The 25,281-nt window shown below is 35.5% G+C and overlaps 1 protein-coding gene across 1 annotated transcript in view; it reads left to right on the forward strand.

Annotated features, from left to right (window-relative positions):
- The window catches only part of LOC136831125 (tectonin beta-propeller repeat-containing protein-like), a 44,884-nt gene extending 23,522 nt beyond the window's left edge, over window positions 1-21,362 (forward strand). Inside the window, exons 12-22 of the mRNA XM_067091078.1 lie at window positions 534-699; window positions 2,750-2,859; window positions 7,124-7,263; window positions 7,726-7,804; window positions 9,534-9,656; window positions 10,209-10,328; window positions 10,745-10,895; window positions 16,089-16,285; window positions 16,596-16,805; window positions 19,189-19,422; window positions 20,295-21,362. Of these exons, the coding sequence (XP_066947179.1) occupies window positions 534-699; window positions 2,750-2,859; window positions 7,124-7,263; window positions 7,726-7,804; window positions 9,534-9,656; window positions 10,209-10,328; window positions 10,745-10,895; window positions 16,089-16,285; window positions 16,596-16,805; window positions 19,189-19,422; window positions 20,295-20,657 (1,893 nt within the window). The 3' untranslated portion in view covers window positions 20,658-21,362. The remainder of the gene's footprint in view (window positions 1-533; window positions 700-2,749; window positions 2,860-7,123; window positions 7,264-7,725; window positions 7,805-9,533; window positions 9,657-10,208; window positions 10,329-10,744; window positions 10,896-16,088; window positions 16,286-16,595; window positions 16,806-19,188; window positions 19,423-20,294) is intronic.
- Window positions 21,363-25,281: the final 3,919 nt, after the last annotated feature.

The following is a 25,281-nucleotide window of genomic DNA, read 5'->3' on the forward strand; positions in this document are numbered from 1 at the left end:
TTGTTTCAGTACAATTTTAATTTTTTTGTAATTCAGAAATAATAATTACAGCAGGTTACCAAATTTGGTCCAAATTTAGTCAGTCTGGGACACCTGAAAATATTCATTTCTAGAATAGGCTGTTCATAAAACTTAGCTTAATGTTCTATAACTTGGTCAAAGTCTTTGGTGTTGCTATTTTAATTAAATATATTAAATTTTATTAAGATGTTTTTTCTATGTATGGCAGTCATGAGAAAGATCTCATCAGGCATGTAAGAATTAATGACTGATAATATAATGTGACAGTACAGTAGTATATAATTTGGAATTGGGTATCTAGCTTTTATTCAGCATTTGTAGGCTTCATTGAAGAAAATATATGCTCTTGAGAGTCAGTACTCAACCGAAAAAACAGTGTTACCATTAGTAGATTGGGTCCCTGGAAATGGAGGTTATTGTAATAGTAACAATAATGTTAATCATATTTATTATATTTTATAATAATAATCAGTATTATTTTAAAAGATTTCAACATGCTTTTCTTTTTGCAGGAGGAATTCTCATGTTGCACAATCATGATGACAATGCTGTGTGTTGATCCTGCAGCTGCCCGCTCAGTTGTTGCCATATATCACCCAAATAAACCTTTACAGCCAAAGACACTCTTGTTTTCTGCAGAAACAGAAGCAGAGGAGTGGTTAAACCATATATCTAGTGGTAAGTTGGTATTTTAATTTTGTACAGCACTATATCGCTGATATAGTAGGTGGAAGTGTGTGTGATATTATGAACTTCATTTGAAGCACTGGCCAGGGAAACCAGGGCAGTGCTCATCGTCCACTCTCCCCTGTCCTGTATACTCTCTACCTGAACTCTCAACAGGTCTAGGTCTATCCCCATTTTCTATGATTTCCTAAGCAATTCTACAGGTGTTTGTCCATATCTGAAGCTTTTGTGACTAACCTTTCTTCATCCTTTCCCATGTCCAGACAATCTGTCTTTGAGATGTAACTGTTTTCACTGAACACCAAACTTTTTTACCACTTCCTCCTTATGATCCTCCCTCCACACTATTTTCATGAATCTTGATATGATATAGTTAAGCATTTTTAAAATATCCCTCATTGTGTGTGTCATTGCCCCATTTTCTTAAGGCAGTATTGTCTGCCCATAATACAGTTTTAGTCATCTTGACTTCCTTTTATTTTTTATAGGTACAGAATTTTTTTACACATCATTTTTATTATTAATACAAAATAATAAGACATCTTCCATTCTATGTACTCTAATCAGTATTGGGCTAACAGTGACATAAAATGCCATGATCAGGCTGATATGGAAATTCACTAAAAACATTTTTTATGGTATATAAATGTAGATCATGGGGCCTTGTTCCATATGTCTCTTAGATTAGGGGCTTCGAAAAATCATTTGTTATCACTTTTGACATCTTCAAACTCTTAGGCTCTGTTCGCTAAACTTCCTGTGTGCGTGACTTCACTCCCTTTCTCTAAAGGCTTAGATCCAATTTTTTATCCAGTGGCGTTTTATCGCCCTTCTCCACCTCTAGTTCTATTCCACAAGTTTTTGCCGTTTCACCTACTCTTACTCTTCCTATTTATGTGACTTTGTACAGCGTCTCTTCTCCTATCTTTGCTTATGCTGAAGATTTAGCCCTCCTTATTTCTTCCTCATTCATATCCCATCCTTAACTTGTTGATTACATTCTATCTTAGATTGGTGTATCCTCATCCATTAATTTTGATATTTTGAGCTTAATTGAGTGGGGATTTCACAACTTGTAAACTTCACTGCCTCCAAGACAGTTTCTTTTTGTCCGTGTCTCCTTTTCTGTCAATAATTCAATTATTTTCTATTAGAATTTAATAAGAGCCTCTCACTTCTGTCAGTATTTTGGGTCTGTAGGGTTTATGTAACATGCTTTAGAAAGAACATTGCTCCAGTTTGCTAAACCTCCATCAGAAGCATTGAATGTATTGTTTAGATGCAGTAAATTATTTTTATCATCTCAGTAATTGAAGCTTTATGCTGGACTTATCATTGTTTAGAGTATTGCTCACACATTTTGGGGGTGCCTCTCCTTTTGCCTTCAATAGGATTGATGCTATGGTAATTTATTAAGTTACTGAGCCAACTCTTGCCTTTTCTCGTGATCCTTAACCCCACTGTTACAAGTGCTTCCTTCTCTGTTTTTATTGGTACTATTTTAGTATTAATATTCTGGTGATTTCACAGGGAGAATTCCTCCTCCTGTCAGGTGGTCCTGTAATATATGCAAGGCTGCCTGTTCTCACATTCGCTCAGTGGAAATTGGTTACCGGGAGATTGTACACTCCTGAGATGGTTTTCTTCCTTGTAAAGCCAGGCTTTGGAATTCTGTTCTGCTTCAGGTTTTTTCCTGACTCTGTTGCTTCCTCTTTATTTAAGCCTCACATTTCTTCCTCCCCATTTCTTTTCCCATTAACCTTTGCTCTTTGAAAGTATGCATAGGTTCCTTTCTCTCCTTCAACAAATATAAAGACTATTTTAATGTTGCTCAATGAAGTTCTGTTATTTCTGGTGTTTCTAAAACAGAAGATGAAGGTTGTTATCAACAATGAATAGATAAAAACAGTGATAGGGTAATTTGAAATAGTAAGCTTAAACTCTCTGGAATTAATTTGTTAAGTGGGTTTGCATGATAAGTGTACTGTATTAAAAGCTTTGTTAGCTGCATTTCTTAGAATGATTACTGTGCTTATTGCAGCTTGCAACCAGTTTCGAGGTTTACTAGATCGCCCATCGCCATATTCTGTTTGGGGTGTAACTACTCAAGGGGATGTGTTTGTTCATGACTGCTCAGTCACAGAGGAAGAAGTAAGTATTGTGTGGGGTCCTGCTTTTCTCTTTGCAATCTTTTATTTTTAATAGACCCCTTTGAACATTTACATTTGCCCATGTAACCTTAATGTTGATCACATTTACTCTCAGATTTACTCTCAGATTTCTTTTGTGAACACTTTCAAACTCGTTTACTAGTGTTTTAGTTTCTTTGCTATCCCTAATTAGCATTAACATCTGCAAACATCAGCCATTCCACACTGTGTCACTTTCTCATTCACCCGTTCTAACACATGTTTTGCCTCTATTTCAAAACCATTTAATAGCCCACTAATTTATCCTCTGTATCAAGGTTTCTCACTATCTTTCCCATTACCTTTCTGTCAGTTCTGCCACAAGCCTTTTTATTTTAGTTTATTGTGTGTTACATCAGTTTGTATTTTACTGCAAATATCTCACCTAATTCTCATAATTAATATTTGATCCATATAACTTCTGTCCTATCCTAAAACCACACTAATCTTCCCCTTTCAATCCTTCTGTCATTTGTCATTCTCAAGCAAAATCCTTCCATACATCATCTCTGGTATACTAACCCTTAAACGCCTACTGGACGTATCATACGTCGACTAAAATTGTCTGTTGGGTGCCAGTTGGACGTACCGTACGTCGACTACAATAAATTTCAACCTTCGGTCAACTTTGACTCGACCGAAATGGTCGAAAAACACAATAGTAAGCTAAAACTCTTACATTCTAGTAATATTCAATCATGTACCTTCATTTTGCAACAAATTGGAAGTCTCTAGCACAATATTTTGATTTATGTTGAATTTTTTAAAAAACTTTTTTCTTACGCCCGTGCGGTAACTCGGTCGAAAATTTCAGAAATTCTTTCGTCATTTTGTCGTAATTTTTGCACTGTTCTATATTAGCCGTTACATAAAGTTTTATATATGAAAATGTGCACAATTTCATGTACAATACAACAGAAAATAACTCATGGTTGTAGCTTTTATCAGTTTTGAAATATTTTCATATAAATCACGATAACTGCCAAAATTTCAACCTTCCGTCAACTTTGACTCGACCGAAATGGTAAAAAACGCAAAAAACTTACAATTGTAAGCTAAAACTCATTTTGCTACAATTGGAATTCTAGTAATATTCAATCATTTACCTTCATTTTGCACTGTTTTATATTACCAATTGGAAAGTCTCAATTTAGTACAATATTTCGATTTATGGTGAAATTTTTCATATAAAAAAACCAAAATTTTTTCTTCGACGTCAAAAACGCAATTATAAGCTAGAAATTCTTTTCTAGTAATATTCAATCACGTTGTCATAATGTTTGCACTGTTTTATATTAGTCGTTAAATAAACTTTTTCCTTTTTATATATGGAAATGTTTTACATTGCGCAATTTATATGAAAATGTGCGTACAATACAACAGAAAATAACTCATGGTTGTAGCTTTTATCAGTTTTGAAATATTTTCATATAAATCACGATAACTGCCAAAATTTAAATCTTCGGTCAACTTTAACTCGACCGAAATGGTAAAAACGCAATTATAAGCTAAAACTCTTACATTCTAGTAATATTCAATCGTTTACCTTCATTTTGCAACCAATTGGAAGTCTCTAGCACAATATTTCGATTTATGGTGAATTTTTGAAAAAAACATTTTCCTTACGTCTGCGCGGTAACTCTGCCGAACATCTCAGAAATTCTTTCGTCTCGTTGTCGTAATATTTGCACCTTTTTATATTAGTCGTTACATAAAGTTTTATATATGAAAATGTGCGCAATTTCATGTACAATACAACAGAAAATAACTCATGGTTGTAGCTTTTATCAGTTTTCAAATATTTTCATATAAATCACGATAAATAGAAAAAATTCGACTTTCGGTCAACTTTAACTCGACCGAAATGGTCGAAAACTGCAATTGTAAGCTAAAACACTTACAGTCTAGTAATATTCAATCAATTAGCTTCATTTTTCAACAAACGGGAAGTCTCTAGCACAATATTTCGATTTATGGTGAATTTTTAAAAAAACATTTTTTACGTCCATGGCGTTACTAATTCATGCATCATTTTGTGATAATATTTTCTCTGTGTTGCTTTGATCGTTTTACAGTTTGTTATATACCAAAATCATCGCAATTTAGTGTACAATACAACTAAAAAAAATTAAGTCATTAGCTTTAACCGTTGTGCTTACAGCGATTTGTATACAATTATATAAGAGTTTTTTTCGCTGTCATATATTCCAATATTTTTATATGATAATGATATTTTTTCATTTCTGATGGTTGCATACTAAACTTCAGGCAATGATAAAAAAAAGGAGCCAAAAATGAACTCTTAATCTTAAAAACTAAGCATGCTGTGATTTTTTGAAAAAAACTTTTTTTCCGCTTCGGCGCTAACTCACCGAATGCCGCTGGCATACGGGAGACGTTTTTGTAAATAGAGGCTCGGCGTTTAAGGGCTAAGTAATGGTATGCCCCCATGATTCTTATAAGTTGCTTCCATCACCTTTACTATACGCAGCAGAACAATTATTCCTCTCTCCCATTCTTTCAGAAACTTCCTTCACCTAGACACACTCTGGAAAACTTGGTCATCCATTTAATTACACTATCTGGTATCTTTCCATTCTGCAACCTGTTAACCATTCTCTTGTTCTCAACAGTCACTTTCACAAGCATTCTCAACCTTACACTAACCCTCTCCACTCTTGTATCTTTCAGCTCTGCCTCTCTCCCATCCTCCATAGTCACCAGTTCTGCAAAGTACTCACATTGTTGACCTAGGACTACATTCACTAGTAAAAGCATCTCACCATTTGCATCTTTAATTCTGAGATTGATTTTATGCCAAAGTCAGTCAGTCTCTCTCTCTCTCTCTCTCTCTCTCTCTCTCTCTCTCTCTCTCTCTCTCTCTCTCTCTGCATTTACCTCCATGTAGAACAACTTTTTATTATCTGTATAGTTCTTTATTATTTTCTTCTCTTGGCTCTTACATCTTGCCTTTGTTTTCTCTCTTGCCTTTTATTTTCTTGTATGCTTGCAGGTGTTCGCAGCTGCACCTCACAAAATCTCCATTTTCCTTTTGCCAAACTTTTTATTTCATTATTGCCTGCTTTCTGTTGTTATTCCCATTTTCTACCTTCCTAAACCAACAAACGTTTCTGAAAATCAAAATAGAATTATGTAGATGAAGTGTAAAGACAAACAGTAGAAAATTGCAATAAATCTGAGGAAAGATTATACTCAACACAATTTTGTCCAGTAATCTGTAATATTTATTGGCTTCCAGTATTTTGTGGCAAGATATTAAATTCTGTTTTCAGTTGTTGTACAACAGTGTATTCTGTCGCTGTGGACCTTGTTTCAAGAATGTATTCCCACATTAGAGGTTTCAGAATGTTTTGCAGAAATTGGACGAAGACTCAGAATTATAGGCTTGAATACATAAAAGGCAAAGTACATTGCTGTATTTGCTCTTCGGTAGCACAAAGGCTGACTAGATGAAGCAGATAGTAGTTTTTAATACAGGAAAAGTATTCAGTGTCTTCAAAAGTGTAAAGCTTGAAATTATTTTTGCCATAGCAGGACTGTATGTTTGAGAAGTTCATATGCCTTCCAGTTTGGATTAGATCAGGAACTGACAAGGTTGGATTTTTTTAAATCAAAATTTCTTGTAATTTTGGCATTTTTGTTTATTAGTTTATAAGTTGTTAACAATACTCAGTTTCTTGTACTTTTTAGCCTTTTTTTGTAATTTTATGCTTTCATGGATATTTAGTTAAATTTAATATTCTCTTCTCATACAAAGTTTTCAGTGATATTTTTTGAATAATTGATTGAAATTTAAAGGAGACATTGGTTAAATTGGGACATTTTATATTTTACCATAGGAAAATCATTATATGTAGATTTTTTATGCTTCCTTCAGCATATTAAATCACATTGAATGCATATTTCATCATTTAACTCCAGTAATTTTATTAAAATTAAGCATTTCTTTCATTTTCCTCTGAACAGTGCTGTATAGTCATTTAACATTTCATTTCCTGGAGTTTGTAGTTATGGTCAGTAATTAAATTTTTACCTTCGAGTTTCTAAAAGATTTTGAAAATGCTTCATTGCTATGTGTATTTAAAACCTGTAATATTTTTTGTCGTTGGTAACTTTTTAGCATTATTTAGTTTGCAATAGTTTGTCACTAATTTATTTTCTGTTATATGTGACCTGTCTTAGATTTAGTAATTATCTGTTAACAGTTACGTGCGGAGTCAGTAGCAGCACACAAACAGCTCAGTGTTGGGACAGGAGCCACTCCGCTGACCCTCTTATTAGACAGAGGTTTCAGGCCTGGTTTCTTCATCACAGTCTCTGGCAAGATTCATGATAAAGCTGATCAGTAAGACAAAAGTTTTAAAGTTTGGAGTATTCTTCTTTACTACCTCTTCCAAGGAGAATGTACAATATCTCATTTGCCTTTTATGTGTGATTGACTCTGTTAAAACTGGCTTTTATAAAAAAAAAGTTTGAACCTAAAGTTTCATTAAATGTAGAGAAAAACTCATTTATGACTTACTAATTACTTGCCTTGTTGTGAATAAGATCAGTCCATTCACTTCTGTTGCTTATGTATACTGTAATGCATAAATTTGTTTGAATGGTTGTAGACTTGGTAGAGGTATTTGTGGTCTGTTTGTCATTCAGTAGTGCACTGATGCATTGACTTATGAATTATCATTTTGATTGATAAATTATTTTTGTTATATTCAGTGTCAAACTCTTGTGTGCTTGTATAGTGGTTAATGAATGTTACTTAAGAATAATTTCCCAGATGATGAACAATTTTTCTCTAATCCTACAGGTTTCATATCAACCTACAGTCATCACGAACAACTGATGCCAACATTGCATTACATGTGAATCCTAGGTTTGCTTTAAAGGTATATCACAACCATTGTGTTCTGTTTTCTTCATTTTTTAATGTTCTTTCTTCCTCATCTTCCCTTCATCATTACTATCAGAATGATTTCAGGAGGGAAATTATTGCAGCTGGAGTTAGTTTGTGCAATGCATTTTACAGATTGTTTGCATTCATAGTCTGAATGTGCCACAATATCACACTTGGCAGTACAGTATCAGTGATCTATATATTTTTTTTTTATTTATCTGTTTTATTTAATTTGCAACTGCTATGTATGCATGTGTTGCATTTAAAGAGAAAATGGTGAAGAGAAGGTAGTGGAACACATGTTGTGGTGGAAGGCATAGAAGAAATAGAAACTTTTCGTTAGCTTGGGAACAAATGTGACTAAGTGCAATTGTTCAATTAATCTGTTATATCAACTGAGACAAACTGGGCTCTCACTCAAGTATTGAGAGGGTGGTAAGATATAAAAGCTGGAAAGAATACAGCCTGGGTGGATTAGAATCAGACTGCTTGACTTTTGGTAAATACAAATATCCTTTGCTATGGACAACAGAAATATGAGAGCTGAGAAAGAAAATGGAGAAAATTTTGAAAAGGTGTGAATCAAGAATGCTAAGCTTCATTTTTGCAGATTAGTGACTGATAAAAAGTGAATGGGTCTTTAACGGTATAATCAGTATGCATCATGACTTCTATTCCTGATGTAATATTAAAGCCATATTCCAGTGCCAGTGAATAAATATTTTGCTTTTTGAAGCTGGTCTCCATTTGAAAGGCTATCCTTATTTATGTTCAGGAGGGTGTAAGACACTTTTCATTCTAGTGATGAAAACAGTTTACAATTTTACCACAGCTTTGACTTCCTCATTGATTTTCATGGCTTACAGCAGCTTTAATACAGTAGTGCCAAGAAGTCCTATATCTCTGTATGATGTGCTGGTCATTGTCTTGTAAAGCAGTATGCCATTTTGGTGCATTAACATATGTGAAGTGCTTGAGTATTTTCATGGTTTCATTAGTAAAAAAAAAAACCCTTAGTTTATAAGAAGTTTTCTCATACCTGAATATTTTGTAGTGTCTGATGGAAAAATCGGGTAACAAACGTGTGAGCTGGCTGACAGATTCCCCTCAATGGTTCAGTCAGATTTTTCTAGTCTTGCACAGTAGTACTAAAGCTATTTTGTTTGTCCTCTCTTCCCCCAGCTGCATTGCCTCTTGCCCTTTACTTTTCATTTGCTCCATTTGTTCACTGCCCCTGTAGCTTGTAAGACTGGTTACTTTGCAATAAATTATCATAGCAAAATTTGGATATACAAAGGTGCTGTCTTGTGTCATACAAATTGCATTATGAAGGTCTTGTTACATATTAAATATAAAACTATTGTACCCATCCCATTAATTTTGCAGTTGTATTATACTTATAAGATATCAAAATCTTGTTTAAGATTGAATGATAATGAAAGGTATTGCTTTGCATATAGATGGATATACATTGCCTTTTATATAGTAGGATTTTGAAGTCTTTTTGATCTTTCTGTCTTAAAAATTGTTAGGCTTTTGTACTGTAGTGCATTCTCTGCTCTGAAAGTTCAAATTTCTAAGTTTTGAAAATATACATTTAAGATGCTGAAATTTCATGTCAGTTTTGTGCAAGTCTTTTAAAGTTAAATGTAATTGCCAGAATTTATTCAACCTTGTTATGTTGCTCTTAGGAATAATAGAAATTTTCCCATCTTTTTCAGACTGCTATTTTGAATAATAAAAAGAAGGGCATTTGGGGAACAGAAGAGAAGAGACCACTCATTAACTTGGCTCCTGGGTCTCACTGTGAAATATCAATCGTCTGTGATGATAAAGACTTTAAGGTATGTCTGTGCATTACACAGTTTTATTTAATGCAATGTGCATTATAGATTTATTCAAACAAAATTCATTTCTTTTGTCAAAAACTCGTTACTAAAAAGAGTCCACATTTGTGGTCTTAGAGTACCCTAGACTTTTCAGTCTACAGTTTAACAGACAAAATAAGAGCAGTTATAACCCTCTGCATGCTCTTGTAGGTTGGACTGTTAGTTGCGAGAGATTGGCATGGTTGGGAGATGGGAACTTTGTCCTATATGTAATGGGTTTCTGTGAAAATGTGAATGATTAAGACTCTCAAAATCCATAGAGAGCTTTTGGAGTTGAGTTTTGACATGTGGATCCATGGCTATATGAAAACTAAGGTCTTATTATCAGTTTGTTTCTCAGGTAGGTGCCAGTGCCATCAGCATCTGCAAAAATTCACAAATTAGAAATGAGTCATAGCAAAGCTTCAATCACATCTTCAAATGCAACTAAATAGTATTAATATATCTTTGGGTTTTATTTGAATTGCAGTTTTTTTTTATCTTTACCAGTTTATGAACTTTTTTCAGATATCAGTAAATGACAAATTCTGGTGCAGCTTCAAGCATCGTTTACCTACAACGAAGATCAGTCATATTGTTGTGAGAGGTGCCTTTACTATAGATGCAATTACTTATAACCATGGAGCTGTAAGTTTTGTACTATATTATCAGTTTTCAGTGTTGATGCTTATCTATGTTAGCCAAAAAGTTAGCTTGTCATATTACTAATAAGTATGTAGTTCACACTTCAAGTTGGCTTTAAGTGTTGAAGTGTTGAACCTTTTAAATTTTTCTCTGACATACTTTAGTCAGTATTTTCAAAATACTAAGTATGAACATTTAAAGCTCTTAACTTTTCTATAAATTTTCTTTTAGGGATTACTGAAGTAAAATTTATATCATAATTTGAATATCAAGGGCATTCAGTAGAATCATATTTTTTAAGTTTTATCATTTCAAGCATACAGAGATAGGAATATTAGGAAGAAGACATCAGTTAGCCTAAAATTTAATGTTGTTCTAATCCACTTCTTTTCCTAACACAACTTTATCATTGTTCATAGGGTGAACGGCAGTTATGTGAGTGGTATTGGAGAGGCTTAGGTGGGCATTTACTGCGTGTAGAAGGCGGAGCTGGTGGTGTCACTTGGGCCATTTCTCACGATTTCCATGTTTTTACTTATACTGCAGCAACAGGAGGGGGACTTTATAAAGGTGACTTTTTAATAGTTCCAATACTGTAGAGGTATGGCTTATTTGCTTTTTCCTTTGTAACATTCCATACCTGGTCCATTAGAAGTACAGTGACCCCTTGTTTATCGCAGGAGATAGGTTCCAAGACCGGCCGCGATAATTGAAATTCCGCGAAGTACGGAGAGCATATTTATTTAATTATTTAACTTGTATTTGGACTTTTTAAAACCCTCCCTGTACTCTTAACAGCCCATCTTTTACTCTGTTAATAACAGGGACAATTGTTAAGCAATATGAATTTGGTAGGTAAGTTTACAGTACCATATAACAGCCGCTAAATTACTGTGGTAAAGTAGCTATAGTATATGACGTGATCGGCAATCTTTAAATGTTAAAAAATACACTATACATACAGTAATAATATATACGGTAATACAATACTGTATATATTATTACTGTACTGTATTACATGTAATACAGTACAGTAACACTTAAGATTAAAAAAATAAATATTGTTACTGTACTCACCACGAAAGAAGTTGAAGTAAAACTTGAATGAAGGTGGTGATGAATTTGCTGCGCAGTAAAAATGATGACGATGAAGGTGATGATGACTTTTACTGTGCAGTCAATGATTGTATTTTACGTCTCTTCAGACGGCGGTGCCATTTCCTGGGGCACCTCTTCCGCTTCTTCCGCAGTTTCGAAGGTGTCACCGTAGTAGCAGCAGCAGGAACTGGCTCTTTTTTGCGAGGCTGCAAAAACATTGTGATTGGCAATTGCTGCCGCTGCTTCTTTTTCCAGCCGAAGAGCATCTTGTAGGGGGCCATGACGTCATTGACCATGTTGCAGAAATGAACTGATCGAACCATGTCGTCATCCCATTCCTGCGACAGCTCTTGCAGTTCCTTAGCCAGGTTGCAGAGCCCAGCGAGCCGTTCCAAAGTCAAGCCAGTTTGGGAGACAACTTCTGTTTCTTGCTGCGCTGCTTCTTCTTCTTCTTCGCTCGCTGACTTCGTCAACTCTTCGAGGTCTTCATCATTTAGCGGCTGGGAGTGGCAGTCTAGAAGTTCGTCGACGTCGCCCGTGGTCATGTCTGCAAAGCCCTCACCTCCAAGGATCGCAGCCAACTGCACAGCTTTCTGTACTGCCGAGTGTTGGATTTTGGCAGGTGTAGATCCTTTGTCATCATAAACAACCTCGGGCCACAACTTCTTTCAGCTGGCGTTAATGGTGGCAGGCTTCATTTCTTCCAATGCCTTGTGGATATTTTGGAGGCACATAGCAATTGTGTACTGCCGCCAGTATGCCTTCAAGTTGAAATCGTTGTCTTCTTGGGCAGCATCCATGGAAGCAACCAGGTTCGCCAGGGCATTCCTCTTGTATAGGGCCTTGAATGCCCTGATAACCCCCTGGTCCACTGGCTGAATAAGTGACGTCGTGTTGGGCGGTAGGAACTCAACCTGAACCCCCGAATATGACAGATCGGTAGCATGGCCACCAGCATTATCCATAATGAGAAGGACTTTGAATGGCATGCCCTTTTCTGCTAGATACACCTTCACTTGCAGGATAAAACACTGGTGGAACCAGTCGGAGTTCAGCATCTTCGTTATCCAGGCCTTTGGATTGTGCATCCAATGTACGGGTAACAGATTCTTGTTTTTGTTTTTTAAAGCCCTTGACATAAGCATAAGCAGTATTACCAACACTTCCTTAGGCCTGTGCAGCATTGCAAACCATTGAAGTGTCAGTTTTTCAGTTTTAATGAAATATTTATATGTTAAATAGTACATATATCTGGTCCGTGGGGGCCAGTTGTGTCCAGATAATGTCAAGTTCCAGATAATGTGAACATGGATAATCAGGGGATTACTATGCCTCAAGATATCATTATGAAAATAAAACAATTAAAATGCTGAAGTATCTGGGTGAAATGAAGACAGAACAGAAATTCAGCATAAACAAAAGATACTGTCTAGTAAGTGACTATGTGGAAGCTGTGGTTGCCACAGGAGATAATAAGGATTACAAAGTTTGAATCAAGTAGGGGATTTTTAGTACCCAGAATGTAAAAGCAAATTTCATAAAGAATGGATGGAGGACCATGATGTCAGGGTTTGAAGGCAGACTGTGGAGGAAGGAGAAAATTTTTATTACTATACTATTATATGGGATTATGAGGTCTGATCTGATGGAAGAGTAAGAAAGTAGCAGCAACCTGGATTATGTTGGAAGAGGTTGATAGAATATGAATATCCTATATGCAAACAGAGAAAATTCTGATCCAAGTGTAAGATGCATTTCTCCACATATTGCAGACATGAGGACCTACAAACTAGGGAAGGAAATTCAGAAAATGTGTAACTAGAAAATACTAACATTCAGGATGAGAAAGGGTTTTCAGGGGTGGAAGACAAAGAAAAGAGTTCCAGGGGTTGGGGAATCAGAAGGATGGGTGAGATGGGAGGGGAGCAGTTGGCAATACTGCTTGGGAAGAGAGAAGTGTTAGTAACACTGCTCACAGGAATGAGAACACTGAGAGAGGGTTACAGGGTGGTTGGCTGGCTGGAGGAGTTTCCTGGGCGGGAAGGGGGTAGATTTGCTGTGCAGGATGGGTGGAGAGGGCTAGGGCAGGCATTTGACTTCTTTAGAGGTGTTACTTTATGTTTTTCACATTTATGTTTTTCACATTTAATTAAAGGATATTATTTTTCACATTTATGTTTTTTCACATTTATTTAAAGGATATTACTGTGACTTGTCATAAAATAATCATGCACAGTGAGAGAAAGAGAGAGAGAGATAACATCTGATGCTGCCATAAGAAGCTCCCCTACATACATGGTGACCTATAATACACACACTAACACATACATGTACAAAAACAGTACACATACCTACCTTCCTTTTTTTCTATGTCATTTGTCATTTGTCATTTCTTGGAATTTTGTCATACAATAATTTTGGCTTAAAAGCACAGCATCACTGAACATGTTTAAATGGACCAATCCCCAGGTCAGATAGGGCCATCTTTTATTGCAGTATCTGTTATAAGAACAGAATTAGTCATCTTACTTTCCTAAGATGTCTCTGATAGCATGGCTCATCCCTGGGTCAGCAAATACCTTGTCCTTCGTCATCTTCTCTTACTAAACCTATCTTTACACAAAGGCCTGCTGGAATTAAACACTGAGAAACAAAACTAAACTTTATTTGCAAATTTAACGAAAGTGATTCAGCAAAAGCTACGGTCATGAAATGGAGTGAATTCCACCCACTATAAATGGAAAACATTACTAGAGGGAAATTTGATACACAAACATACCAGTTATCAATTCTAAACCAGCTGATACTAGTGACTAACACCCTGGTCATCAAACAAAGTAATGTCATAATTGTTGTAGACCACAATAAATGTCATATAGTGTGTAAAAGAATAAACACCACTTCCAAATATTCGTCCTCTCAGGATGAAACAGGAATTCCTGTTGAAGAAACATATGATATATTAAAACCTGAAATGGTGTTGAATGTCATTCCTATTCAAAACAGAAAAAATGCATACTGGAGAATTAGATGGGAAAATTCATCATGTAGACATCGATCAATTTCACTGCCTCCCAACCGGGGGATTTCCCTCTAAAGTCTGTAAAAGATATAAGTGTCACTGAGCAATCTTACTTACTTTTTTATGGCCATGAATAATGTATCTTCATAGTGCCGGTGTTTTTTAAACACTACATCAGGCTAAAAGCACATATCAACCACCCAAGATCGAAGCAGTCTCCCCCGTGAGTGTCTGTTCCTCTGATAATATACCATGGGAGATTGCACATACCTGACCGGAACCTGGACACTTCCAGCGGCATCAGTTCAATGTTCGAAAGATCACACTATCCCCATGCGCTTGGATCATGACAGACCCAAATGCATACGTCAGATCCCACTGTCCAACCATGAAAACCTCGACATCGACACAACTGCATCTGCAGCGGATGTGCCTCTGCTAAGCTGGCACATAGTTCGTCAAATCTATAATACATGTCATCATAGGGAAGAAGACATCCTAGAGTCAGGTTTGCAAGGTCATGGCAAAAGGACTAATGAGGACAATGAACAGTCAACCTTGATTTGGTTTCATCAACAAAGGGCGGCGGCAAGCGCATTCGTGGTGCTGTGTCGAAGGCTGCAGTGTTTGCAGGCCTGCACAGGGTTGTGGACTTTAGGGCTATTATGGTTCAAGAGTTGGCATTGGCTGTCTAACAAGAAGGCGCATGGTGAATCTTTGGATGCTTCGGGGAGGGGGAGGGAAATGGAAGAATTTTAGGTGATAGAAATTCCCTTTGTTGATGGGCCAGGCCCATCCAGTGAGGGATCTGATGTCTCTCCTGCCTCTTGGTGACCAGGACCATCTAGGCACCTCAGTGCCCCTTCCAACCAGCTCCCCACTTCTTGACACCAAGGAGGTACAGGAGGCCTAGGACCTTGATGAAATACGGTAGTGGCATTAGAGGAGGGGGAGAAGGAGGAGGACTTGAAAACCTACTTGCAAGTTTTCCAGAGTCTGGCCAACCTATTCTGTTTCAGCACCCCGCACTGAGAGGAAAAGTTGTTTTATTTCAAAGAAAAAAAGAAGGTGATACCCATGTTATTCAATAATGTACACATACAGCATCATGTTGTTTACAGGAGAGATAAATAGAAGTTTGCTTTTTTTTACTAAGTGTATTTATATGGTATATTTTGTTACAGATATGGGTAAATAAGCTAGCTAATTGTTTTTATAACAAGCTTTCAATTTAAAGTTTGATGGTTGTTGTTTATACTGTAAGCCTATTTAGTGTTTTGTGGTTTTGCAGTGCTATTGATAAGGAAGGGGTAGTAAGGGTGTGGAGTTGCCGTTTTACATCCTTTGAGTTTTATTTTACCTTATCTGGCAGGGCCTAGGCTCTTTTATTGCAGATAATTGAAGGATTGCTGTAATTCAGTTGAAACTGTTTATTGGAAAACTCAGAGAAAAGTTAATTTCCAGTGGAATTTTTTCAAAATTCCATATGCACTCAAATGCCACAAAGATTGGACTGGCAGACAGAATAATGGAACTGATCCCCTAATTCCTATATAGTTTAACCATACTGTACTCTTATTTAATTATTTAGTGCATATTTTTATAGACATTAATTGTATTCCCTTCAACATGATCTACTTTAGGCAGCAACAATGATGCTCAAGTTAAAATGATGAGTGATGTCCGTCATATGTATGTGTGGGAGAACCAGCGTTGGAATCCTGTCACTGGATTCACTTACAGAGGGTTTCCAACTGATCGTTACACATGGAGTGATCAGACTGGTCGTTTACAGAGAACTCGTGAGTCTACAAAATTACCATCTCGACATTGGCAATGGGTAATTTTATTATTTAGAACAAAGTACTCTGATTTAATTTTCATATTTTCAGATAGGTCTTTTTTCATAGTCCTGTTTCCTTAATATTGATTGCTGTTTTCTAATGAATGTTTTTCATGAAATTACTGTAGTCTTATCAGTTATACTGTATTCTAATATGCCCCATATGTATATATAGAACAGTAAAGAATTGCTGTGATGTTTCTTGAATATTAGTTGAGATTTGGTAGTGTATTTCTCAGTGATGCTTACTTTCATCAGTATTTTCCATTCTCAAGAGTTTATTTTGATGTGAAAAATTTCTCCCCAGACAAGTGAATGGTGTGTGGACTACCATACACCTGGTGGTGTAGATCGAGAGGGCTGGCAGTATGCCACAGATTTTCCAAGGAGTTATCATGCTCATAAATATGTAACAGATTTGGTAAGACGGCGACGTTGGGTCAGAAAATGCAGGATTTCAACGTCTGGTCCATGGCAACTGATGGAGAAGGTGTCTTTGATCCATGTCTCTGTATCAGTGAGTATGCAGCTCTTTGTTTATGTACTTTTTTATTAGAAATGAAGGATTTTATCACTGAAGTTCTGTTAATTTCATATCAGTTGTCCAAAAATTCTCAGTCATCCAGTCCCATGATAACTAGAAATTAAATGAAACTTTCTATAATGTTATTCAGCAGAATCAACAGTTATATTTAGCACTCAGTTGCCAGGTCTAATTTCTGCTACACCTTAATAGATGAGCGCAAGCTTAGCAATACAGTGCCTATGCCAAAGAATGGCATATCTGCAAACTGCAATAACTACAGGTTAATTTCTATTCTCCCTGTGCTTTCCAAAGTCGCAGACAAACTTATTTTTAGGCCACTATACAAGAATGTTGAATCTAAAAGATTGTTTGCTGATAGTCAATAGGCTCATAGGAAGCAGTTAGGTACCTGTTATGCCCTTTTAGATTTGAGATGCCATTGCAAGAGAACCTTGATAAGGGTTTTGAGTGCAGAGTAATTCAAATAGATTTTAGTGCCGCTTTTGATTTAGTAAATCACAAGACACTTATTTATAAACTTCAAAGTGTTGGAGTGGGCAGATATGTTTTAGGTTTACTTCAAGATTTCCATATGGGTAGGCAGCAACAGGTTGTTGTTGATGGATCCTTACCAAACCAAGACCTATTGTGTCTGGAGTTCCACAGGGTAGTGTTCTTGGTCCACTGTTATTTTTAGTATATACAAGTGATATGGTTGTTGGCCTGGAAAACGATTGTTCAGTATGCCGATGATGCAACATTTGTGGGTGTAGCAGTCTCCACTTGTGAGAAACGAAGCTGCCTTTAGTCTCAGTTGTGACATGGGGTGGATTAGTGAATGGTGTAGTCTGTGGGGTATGAGGCTGAACGCCAGTAAAACGAAAACACTGCTGATTAATTGATCTCGTACAGATTTTCCACCTCATCCTCCTCTTCAGGGGGATGGGACTTTGCTGAATGAGTCTGAAGTTTTAAATATTCTAGGAGTAACTTTCGACTCGCATCTTACTTTTGAGAAACATCTGAAGAAAGTGTCAGTAAATACCGCATGAAAGTAAAGTATTGTGCGAAAGGCCTCATATATTTATATTGTAACAATGATAAAGTCAGTGCAACCTGTTGTAGGTCATTTGTCCTTCCTTTACTAGAATACTGTTATCCAATGGATGTCAGCTTCTGCCAGAGATTTATCGCTTTTAGAAAGAGTGGTTCATGATGGTAGGATTTTGTTTCCTATTATTAGCAGTTGTAATTTGGACCATCAACATATGGTCTCTTGTTTGTCAGTTTTTCAGAAGTTGGATTTTAAGAGATCTTTCACATTTACAGTTGATCCCTGGTCCTCTTTTCTTGCCGAGAGCAACCAGACTTGCTGAACAGCAGCAACAATATGCAGTAAATGTGCCTTGCTTTAGAACTTTTCAGTCCCAGAGGTCCTTTATTCCACACACCATTGGACTGTGGAACAATGTCCCTGAGTATGTCATGCAGTTGGAACTTCAAAAGTTCAAGTGAAGATGCAATACATTGCTGCTCTAATACTATTCTTGCATTTTAATACATTTTTATCTATTTATTAATTTATTTTTTCTTTTATAATAAGTGAAATCTCGTCCTCATGAACACCATATTCTTTGGAAGCTTGAATTTCAAGTCAATGCCCCCTGTGGGCTTGTTCCACATGAATAGGGTTTATCTTCTGGATGATGATGATGATGATGATGATGTGTACTATTCACTTAGGCAAAACTGTATGAACAACAGTAGTTGCTATGTTCTATCCAGCCCCCCACTGTAGGTAGTACCAACTCTTTCAGTGGCAGGATGGAAGAGGATGTAAGAAGGTTTTGTAAAGATGCAGCTGACATTCAGTTTCTGAGTGAAGTAAGACATACCTGAGCTGAGTTTTCCTGAGTAGGATAGGTTTTGGAATTCATCTGACTCTAACAAATTAACTTTTAGATGTACTGGACTTGTAAAAGAGAACAAAAGGGAAAAAAACCAACAGATCTTTTTGTGCTAGCAAAGATTTTCATGTGTGTATGTGTGTGTGTGTGTGTGTGTGTGAAAGATAGAGAGAGACAGAGAGAGAGATTTTCATATGTGTGTGTTTGTGTGTAAGAGAGAGAGAGTTTTTATTACTTTCATTGATATCTGAAGAGAGAAATGCAAGTAAATGTTACTGTAAATACTATAGTTAATTTCTAAAGGAAAACAAAGACAATTGTGAGAGAACAAATAAGTGAAAGTTGGAGTTTTGAGAAGCCTCACTACAGTGGTGGTAACAGGTGAATTTTATGCTCTATAAAGAAATAGAATTGACTGTATTCTGACAAATTTATATCATATGAATAATTATTTTTTAATTCTTTAGCCTGAATGTGCTGCCGATAACACTGTACCAGTGTGGGGCGTTTCAGCATCAGGCGAAATAGTTTTCCGCTCTGGAGTCACTGCCTCAAAGCCTTGGGGAGAGAAGTGGAATCTCATCCCAGCGGAATGCCCTATGCGTACTGTTTGCGCAAGTGTCGACTGTCGGGGAGTTTGGGCTGTCAGCAAAGATGGAAGAGCTCATCTAAGACTTGGAGTATCTAAGAAAAATCCACAGGTAAGTTTGTTAAGTATATAAGCATAAATCGACTAAGGTTTAATATAGTAATAAGCTCAATGATTTTTTTTTACCTCTGAATCCAGATTATTTGTATATTCTTAATGTATAATACGGTAATGTTAAGAGCTTTTTAAGCAAACAGAAGTCTGTGTATAGGGAACATTGTTTTTCAAAAGCCACTACACAAGACTCCTTTCTCTTTGGACACCGATTCTTAGTATTACTCCTCCTTATTTTGCAAGTTCAAAGACATTTCTGTTATTTCTGAATTTTTTGAAAGTTCTGTTTGCTTGTATCACTTTTGTGCCTGCTTGTTCAATTCAAGAGTTTTACGAAAGGATTTTCAGACATAATCTGTTTATATGTAGAGCAAAGAGATTATGTATCCTGTCAAACTAATGTATTACCTCATACATGCTGTAGTTATTTGCAGGCATTTTAATCAGAATTGTAAAATTAGAACCAAATTTTAAACAAAACCAGGGATGAAAATTGGAGTAATGCAAATTCAAAGTTGGACAAGTAGGCAGGAAGAAACAATACTGATGCTGCAAAGACCTTCTGTAATGTGTACAGGATGTATTCAGGGAGTTGCTTATAATGGTGGGGATAGTCTTCTGAAAGAGTGACTCAAGGTGGTTTTTTTTTTCACTTGTAGACTGACTCAGACAATTGGTAATATGGACCTGTTGAAGCATTATGTTATTAAGTAGCCTGAGAACTGAAGGAAAATTGAGTATGATTCAAAATTTGTACCCCTGTTTTGAACTATGTTTTTATTCGAAGCCATAACTTTATGAGCTGTGGGATTTGTGACTCATAATTTTGTGCCAGTGATACTGGAAATTCAATGGCATTATTTTTTTCAGGGTTTGCAATGGGTTAACGTTGATGCCCCCCACCAGCCATTAATTGAAGTAGCAACTGGTGCTGGTGCTGTATGGGGGTTAGATCAAAGTGGAGCACTGTACCGCAGGAAGAATGTGCTTCCTTTGTTCCCAGAGGGCACTGAATGGGCTTTTGCATGCAATAATGTTGCAAATATTAGTGTGGCAGCTAGTGGTGCACTGTGGGCTGTCTTAGATTCATTTGACTCTGAAAAGGGGACTGTTCAGGGTGTCATAGCAACAAGACAAGAGATCTCAGATACATGCTTTGTTGGCACTGGATGGGAACACACCTTAGGCACTGGCTGGAGTCATGTTTCTGCTAGGGTTCCTTTACCATTATGACAGAGAACTTAGAACTTTTTACTCTTTTGTTTTAGTCGTTCTTTAGTTCATACTGATTGCCATTGCCTTGATGTTTTATAAAGCTGATATAATTCTCAAGTTAACAGCCATCCAGAATTTAAACTGAATTATCTAGTCCTGGTAGTTGTGGTGTAGATTTATTTTTTAATTAAATAAGATTTGAGTGTTCATGACAACTCTTTTAGTATAAGAGTTCTTCATGTTGTATTAAAACAACTCCATTCACTGAAGAAGCCTTAGTAACTTCTTCAGCTCTGATTGAGGAATCTTTTAAAATTGGGTTTTGAATTTGTTCTAGTAGAAGTAACAAAGCAGTTGTGCTTTTAATAAATTATATGACCTTTAGAAGACAAGAATTTGGAAACCAAAATGTTGGTAATGTTACTTAATTTGGCAAATTCAATGCATATATACATATATAAAAAAGAATTATATTCCCTGTGTGACTGTTGATATGAAATGGTGTGTCCATATGTATAAAACTTGAATTGTTTTAATTTGGATATTTATGATCAATCTTTGAATACTGTACATAGGTGTGATGTATCGTTAATATATTTTGTTAAAATTTTTAGATGTAATGAACAACAAGTCTTGTAGTAGGACAGTGGACTTTTAGGTTTAATATTTTGATTTTGAAGAGATTTCACCTTTGATTTGTAAATTTTGTTTTATGCCTAGTTATGTTTTATAAATATCCTCAGCTTTATTTTTCTTGCAGTGAGTGATAGGGCTTTTTTTTTACAGCCATTTATGAATCTTAAGTATGGGCTGTTGTAAAATGAATAGTAGAAGGTGTTTTTAAATGTTCTCAATAAATGCCCTTTCCATAAAATTGAAAACTTTTTATGGTTATTCAGGAATTCCAGATGGTTCTCAACATTTCTAACAAATATGAAATACAGGAACTGTACTATGAAAATTGAAATGTTTGAGATCTTTAGTATAAAATCAAACTTCATGCAGTATGACTTCAGATCATGAAACTTAGAAGTGACAGTGAATTTATGTATTAGGAAGCATTTCTTTTGTCATCTATCAATGTTTTTCACATTTGGTGAAATTTTGGATCATTGTTTGAATTAATAATTTTAATGCCGAAGTATATCCATGTCGTGAATAATTGGTTTCTAGTGATATTTTGCATTTTGACTTGCCAGGTGTGATGATACTATAGTGCATATGGCTCAAAGAACACTGAAGTTTTTAAAACATTTTTGCTCCCATCTTTTCTGGATAGTTGGCAAAGGTATCAATTATTTCATTGTGAGAAACCTTTTATTTATTAACTGAACATATGTCGTATTGTTTTGATGTTACCACATCGTGGACACAATTATGAGAACGGCACGTTGTGAATTGATGAGCAGTTCCTTTAACCTGTTTGTCTGAATGGTTAGATTGTCTCTTATTTTACAGTGAATCTTTTACTTTGGTAATGAGATCTTTTAACTATTTTCTTGAAAGTAATGCAGCCACATAAGTATTTTTTAAAAGTTAGTGAGACTATTTAAAGACTATTTAAAAAAGTCAAAAAGGCCAAAAAACAGTAAATGTAATTAATGTCTTTAGGAAAGTGTGAGTTGAGCAAGGCTTTAAATGCTGTAGTAGCAGAGTAGTGGGTGGAGATGGGCTTGAGAACTGATCATACTTGTGTTCAGCCTCTAGAACAATGTGCACAAGTGCAGTGACATATCCCTCCTCTACTTCTCATCAGCAACAATAGAAATCAATGCTTTAGGGTGGACTGAACCAGTACTTGTTTCAAGTAACAATAATGAGTGGATTTACACTTTGGCTAAAAAATAGACCACAAAGCACAGGAACCTGTTTCTTAGCAAACTCCTCAAATCAGATGGTATACAAGTGTATCAACTAGTGGTAGATCAGGAGCTTGTAAAACAATATGAAGGTTATGTTCAGATGGTAATAGAATGCTTTAACATGTTAAGCATGTTAGGTGTATTGTTTAGGGTATGTAGGGTATAAAGCTAGCATCAGAAGTCTTAATTTAACTTGGTTTAAATATCTTTCATTGTTTTATGGACATATCCATAGATTCAATGTTGACTTGAAGAGGTATTGAATGAAAGGTTATTTCAGTGCTTTAATACTATTAGATAACACTGGCATCATGATGTTGCTTTGCAGCCTTGTTTATTCATTTGTACTTTGTATTTAAGCGAATGATGTCTTGTTCAAGCCCTGTAGAGGTGGGTTCATGTGCTGTTACACAGTTATCTTGTGAGCACAACTGTCTTGTCATGCATGAAGATCATAATAATCTTTGATGAATGTGTTCTTAACTTCAAAACAGTATGAACTGCCACTTTATCAAGAGTCAACTGTTAGTGAATGAACTCCCTCCTACCTTCTATATACTATCCATCTTTTATAGAACTATGGTTGTTCTTACAAATTGTATCTGGTGTAGTAAGATCCTGTAGTATATGATAGTAAACTTATTGCACTTTCAGGTTTCCAAATGCCTGTTTATGATAGGAATCATGTGTGTTGGAAGTCAGAGACATTCAAGTTAGTAACAGGTAACATTTTGTATTGTTTTTATTTTTTTTATGAGAATAATTCTCGTACACTCTCTTGCTCACTTTTTATGGTAAATGATCCATTATATTATACTCAAATATGATTTTGCAATGTCTGTAGCTTTAAAGCTATTAAGGTCTGCTTATTTGCTCCTAGCATTTATGTACAATATTTACTTAAAGAATAAGTAGTGTACTGTATTTAGAAACCATGAATGATCTCCTCAGAGGAATAAAAGGTTATATTGTTTGATAGAATAGTTAGAAAAAATATGCTTGGAAAGTCATTCATTTTGATTGAATGGTACTTGGAGTTGAAGAGTTGAAAGTTGAAAAAGAAGTACAGTATTGTATTGGATAATATATTTTCATTTTAGAAGTCATTAGGCATTCTTATAAATTTACAAATAATCAGATTTAAGTTTTTGTTGCCATGAAACCTTTTGGTCACATACTTAAGTCTCTTTTGTGACTGTTACCAATTAAAAATGCTGTAGAACATGGTAAGATGGCTTTGATGCCAGATTTTTATTGATCAGTTCTAAGAAAAATGATATAGGTGAAAGGTATAGAGGTTTTAATTGATTTTGAATTTTCACAGTATATACTTTTGTAAGAAACTGTATTTATTCTAGTATTTATTTTTATCTAAATCAATATGTTGTGTTTTTGATAAAATTAGGATACAAAATATTGCACCAGTTCCTGTAATGTTTAGACATAAGGTAAATGGTAGCACATACTGTATTCAGCAGCATGTAGTATCTGGTAACATTTTGCCAGGCAGTGCAGGTGCATCATGTGCCATGATAATTAACTGATAATTACTCAGTAGCTCTGTTACGGGTTGCCTCGGAGCAAAAGCTTGTGCTGGCACAAGGCTGGCCTAATCTTAAACCAGCGAATGAATCACTTGCTAATGGGTATCATGTGGGGAATCAGTATCCTGGTAGCTTAACTAAATAACATTCCATTCAAAGGAAATTAAAAGTATTATTGTTCTTTCTTTTTTTTTTTTTTAAGAATTGTTGTATTAATTTTTTTCTTGTGACTCGGCCCGCGCCATTTTTTTCCGTTACAGAGGGTTTTATTTTAGCTTATATTGCTTTAAAAAACAAAAGTATTCATTACTATTTATTAGATTTCATTTATTTATCATAGTTAAAATATAGAAAGATGCTGATTATCAACGATAAATGTTTGGCTAGGCCTATTGATCCTTGCCTGATCTGTGAAAAGTCGGGTATCCTATTATAAGCATTATGATTTTTGTTATTAAGTATTAGTGCACTATTAGATTTTTTATAATCAATAATATACAGTATTCTTTTACAGTCGCTATGCAAATATATATTTGATCGCTACAGTGCTGACTGGCATCCTAAAATTGTCCATTTGGCCTAATTCTGAGCCTGTATGCTTGAGGACTAAGTTATTCAAGCCTTGAGAGAAAAATGTTTATTCTCCTCATGGTGAGGTCAAACAGGAAAACAAAAATAATGTATTTCCATAAATAATTTACATCAAGAATCGTTTGTAGATAATACTGGTAGTGAGTAAAAAATTTTGAAACCTAACATAAAAAAATTTCATTCAGCAGAAAAAAATTAGCCAATAAAACCGATATAAATAAAGAACAGCATCAAAAGATTAGGTAATAGATCCTTTCAAATATAATAAAAGACAAGCAACAGTAAATTGTTTATTCCATTTATTCATTAACTCTAGCCAGTTTCAGTTCATGGATGCTACTCATGTTCTGATATTTAAAGTGACCCCAAAAGCACTGATAACTTCGTTCGCATATGTCGTTTCCATTCACTGTTCATTTTAGGTCTATGTGACCCCTATTAAACCATTCATTTGTAAAAAAACAATATTCCAGGTTTCCTTATTTGATATACAATATCAGACTTCTTTTTTATATATATAAAAATATTCTGTCAATTCAGCATCTTTTATGATATTGAAAAGAAGATTGCCTTATGTAAGATTTATAAGTTATCATGCATCGACACAGGTCTCCCCAGCATTTGGTGTTCCAGATGTGCCAACCG

This window comes from Macrobrachium rosenbergii, chromosome 48, assembly GCF_040412425.1.
Source record: "Macrobrachium rosenbergii isolate ZJJX-2024 chromosome 48, ASM4041242v1, whole genome shotgun sequence".
Taxonomy (NCBI): Eukaryota; Metazoa; Arthropoda; class Malacostraca; order Decapoda; family Palaemonidae; genus Macrobrachium; species Macrobrachium rosenbergii.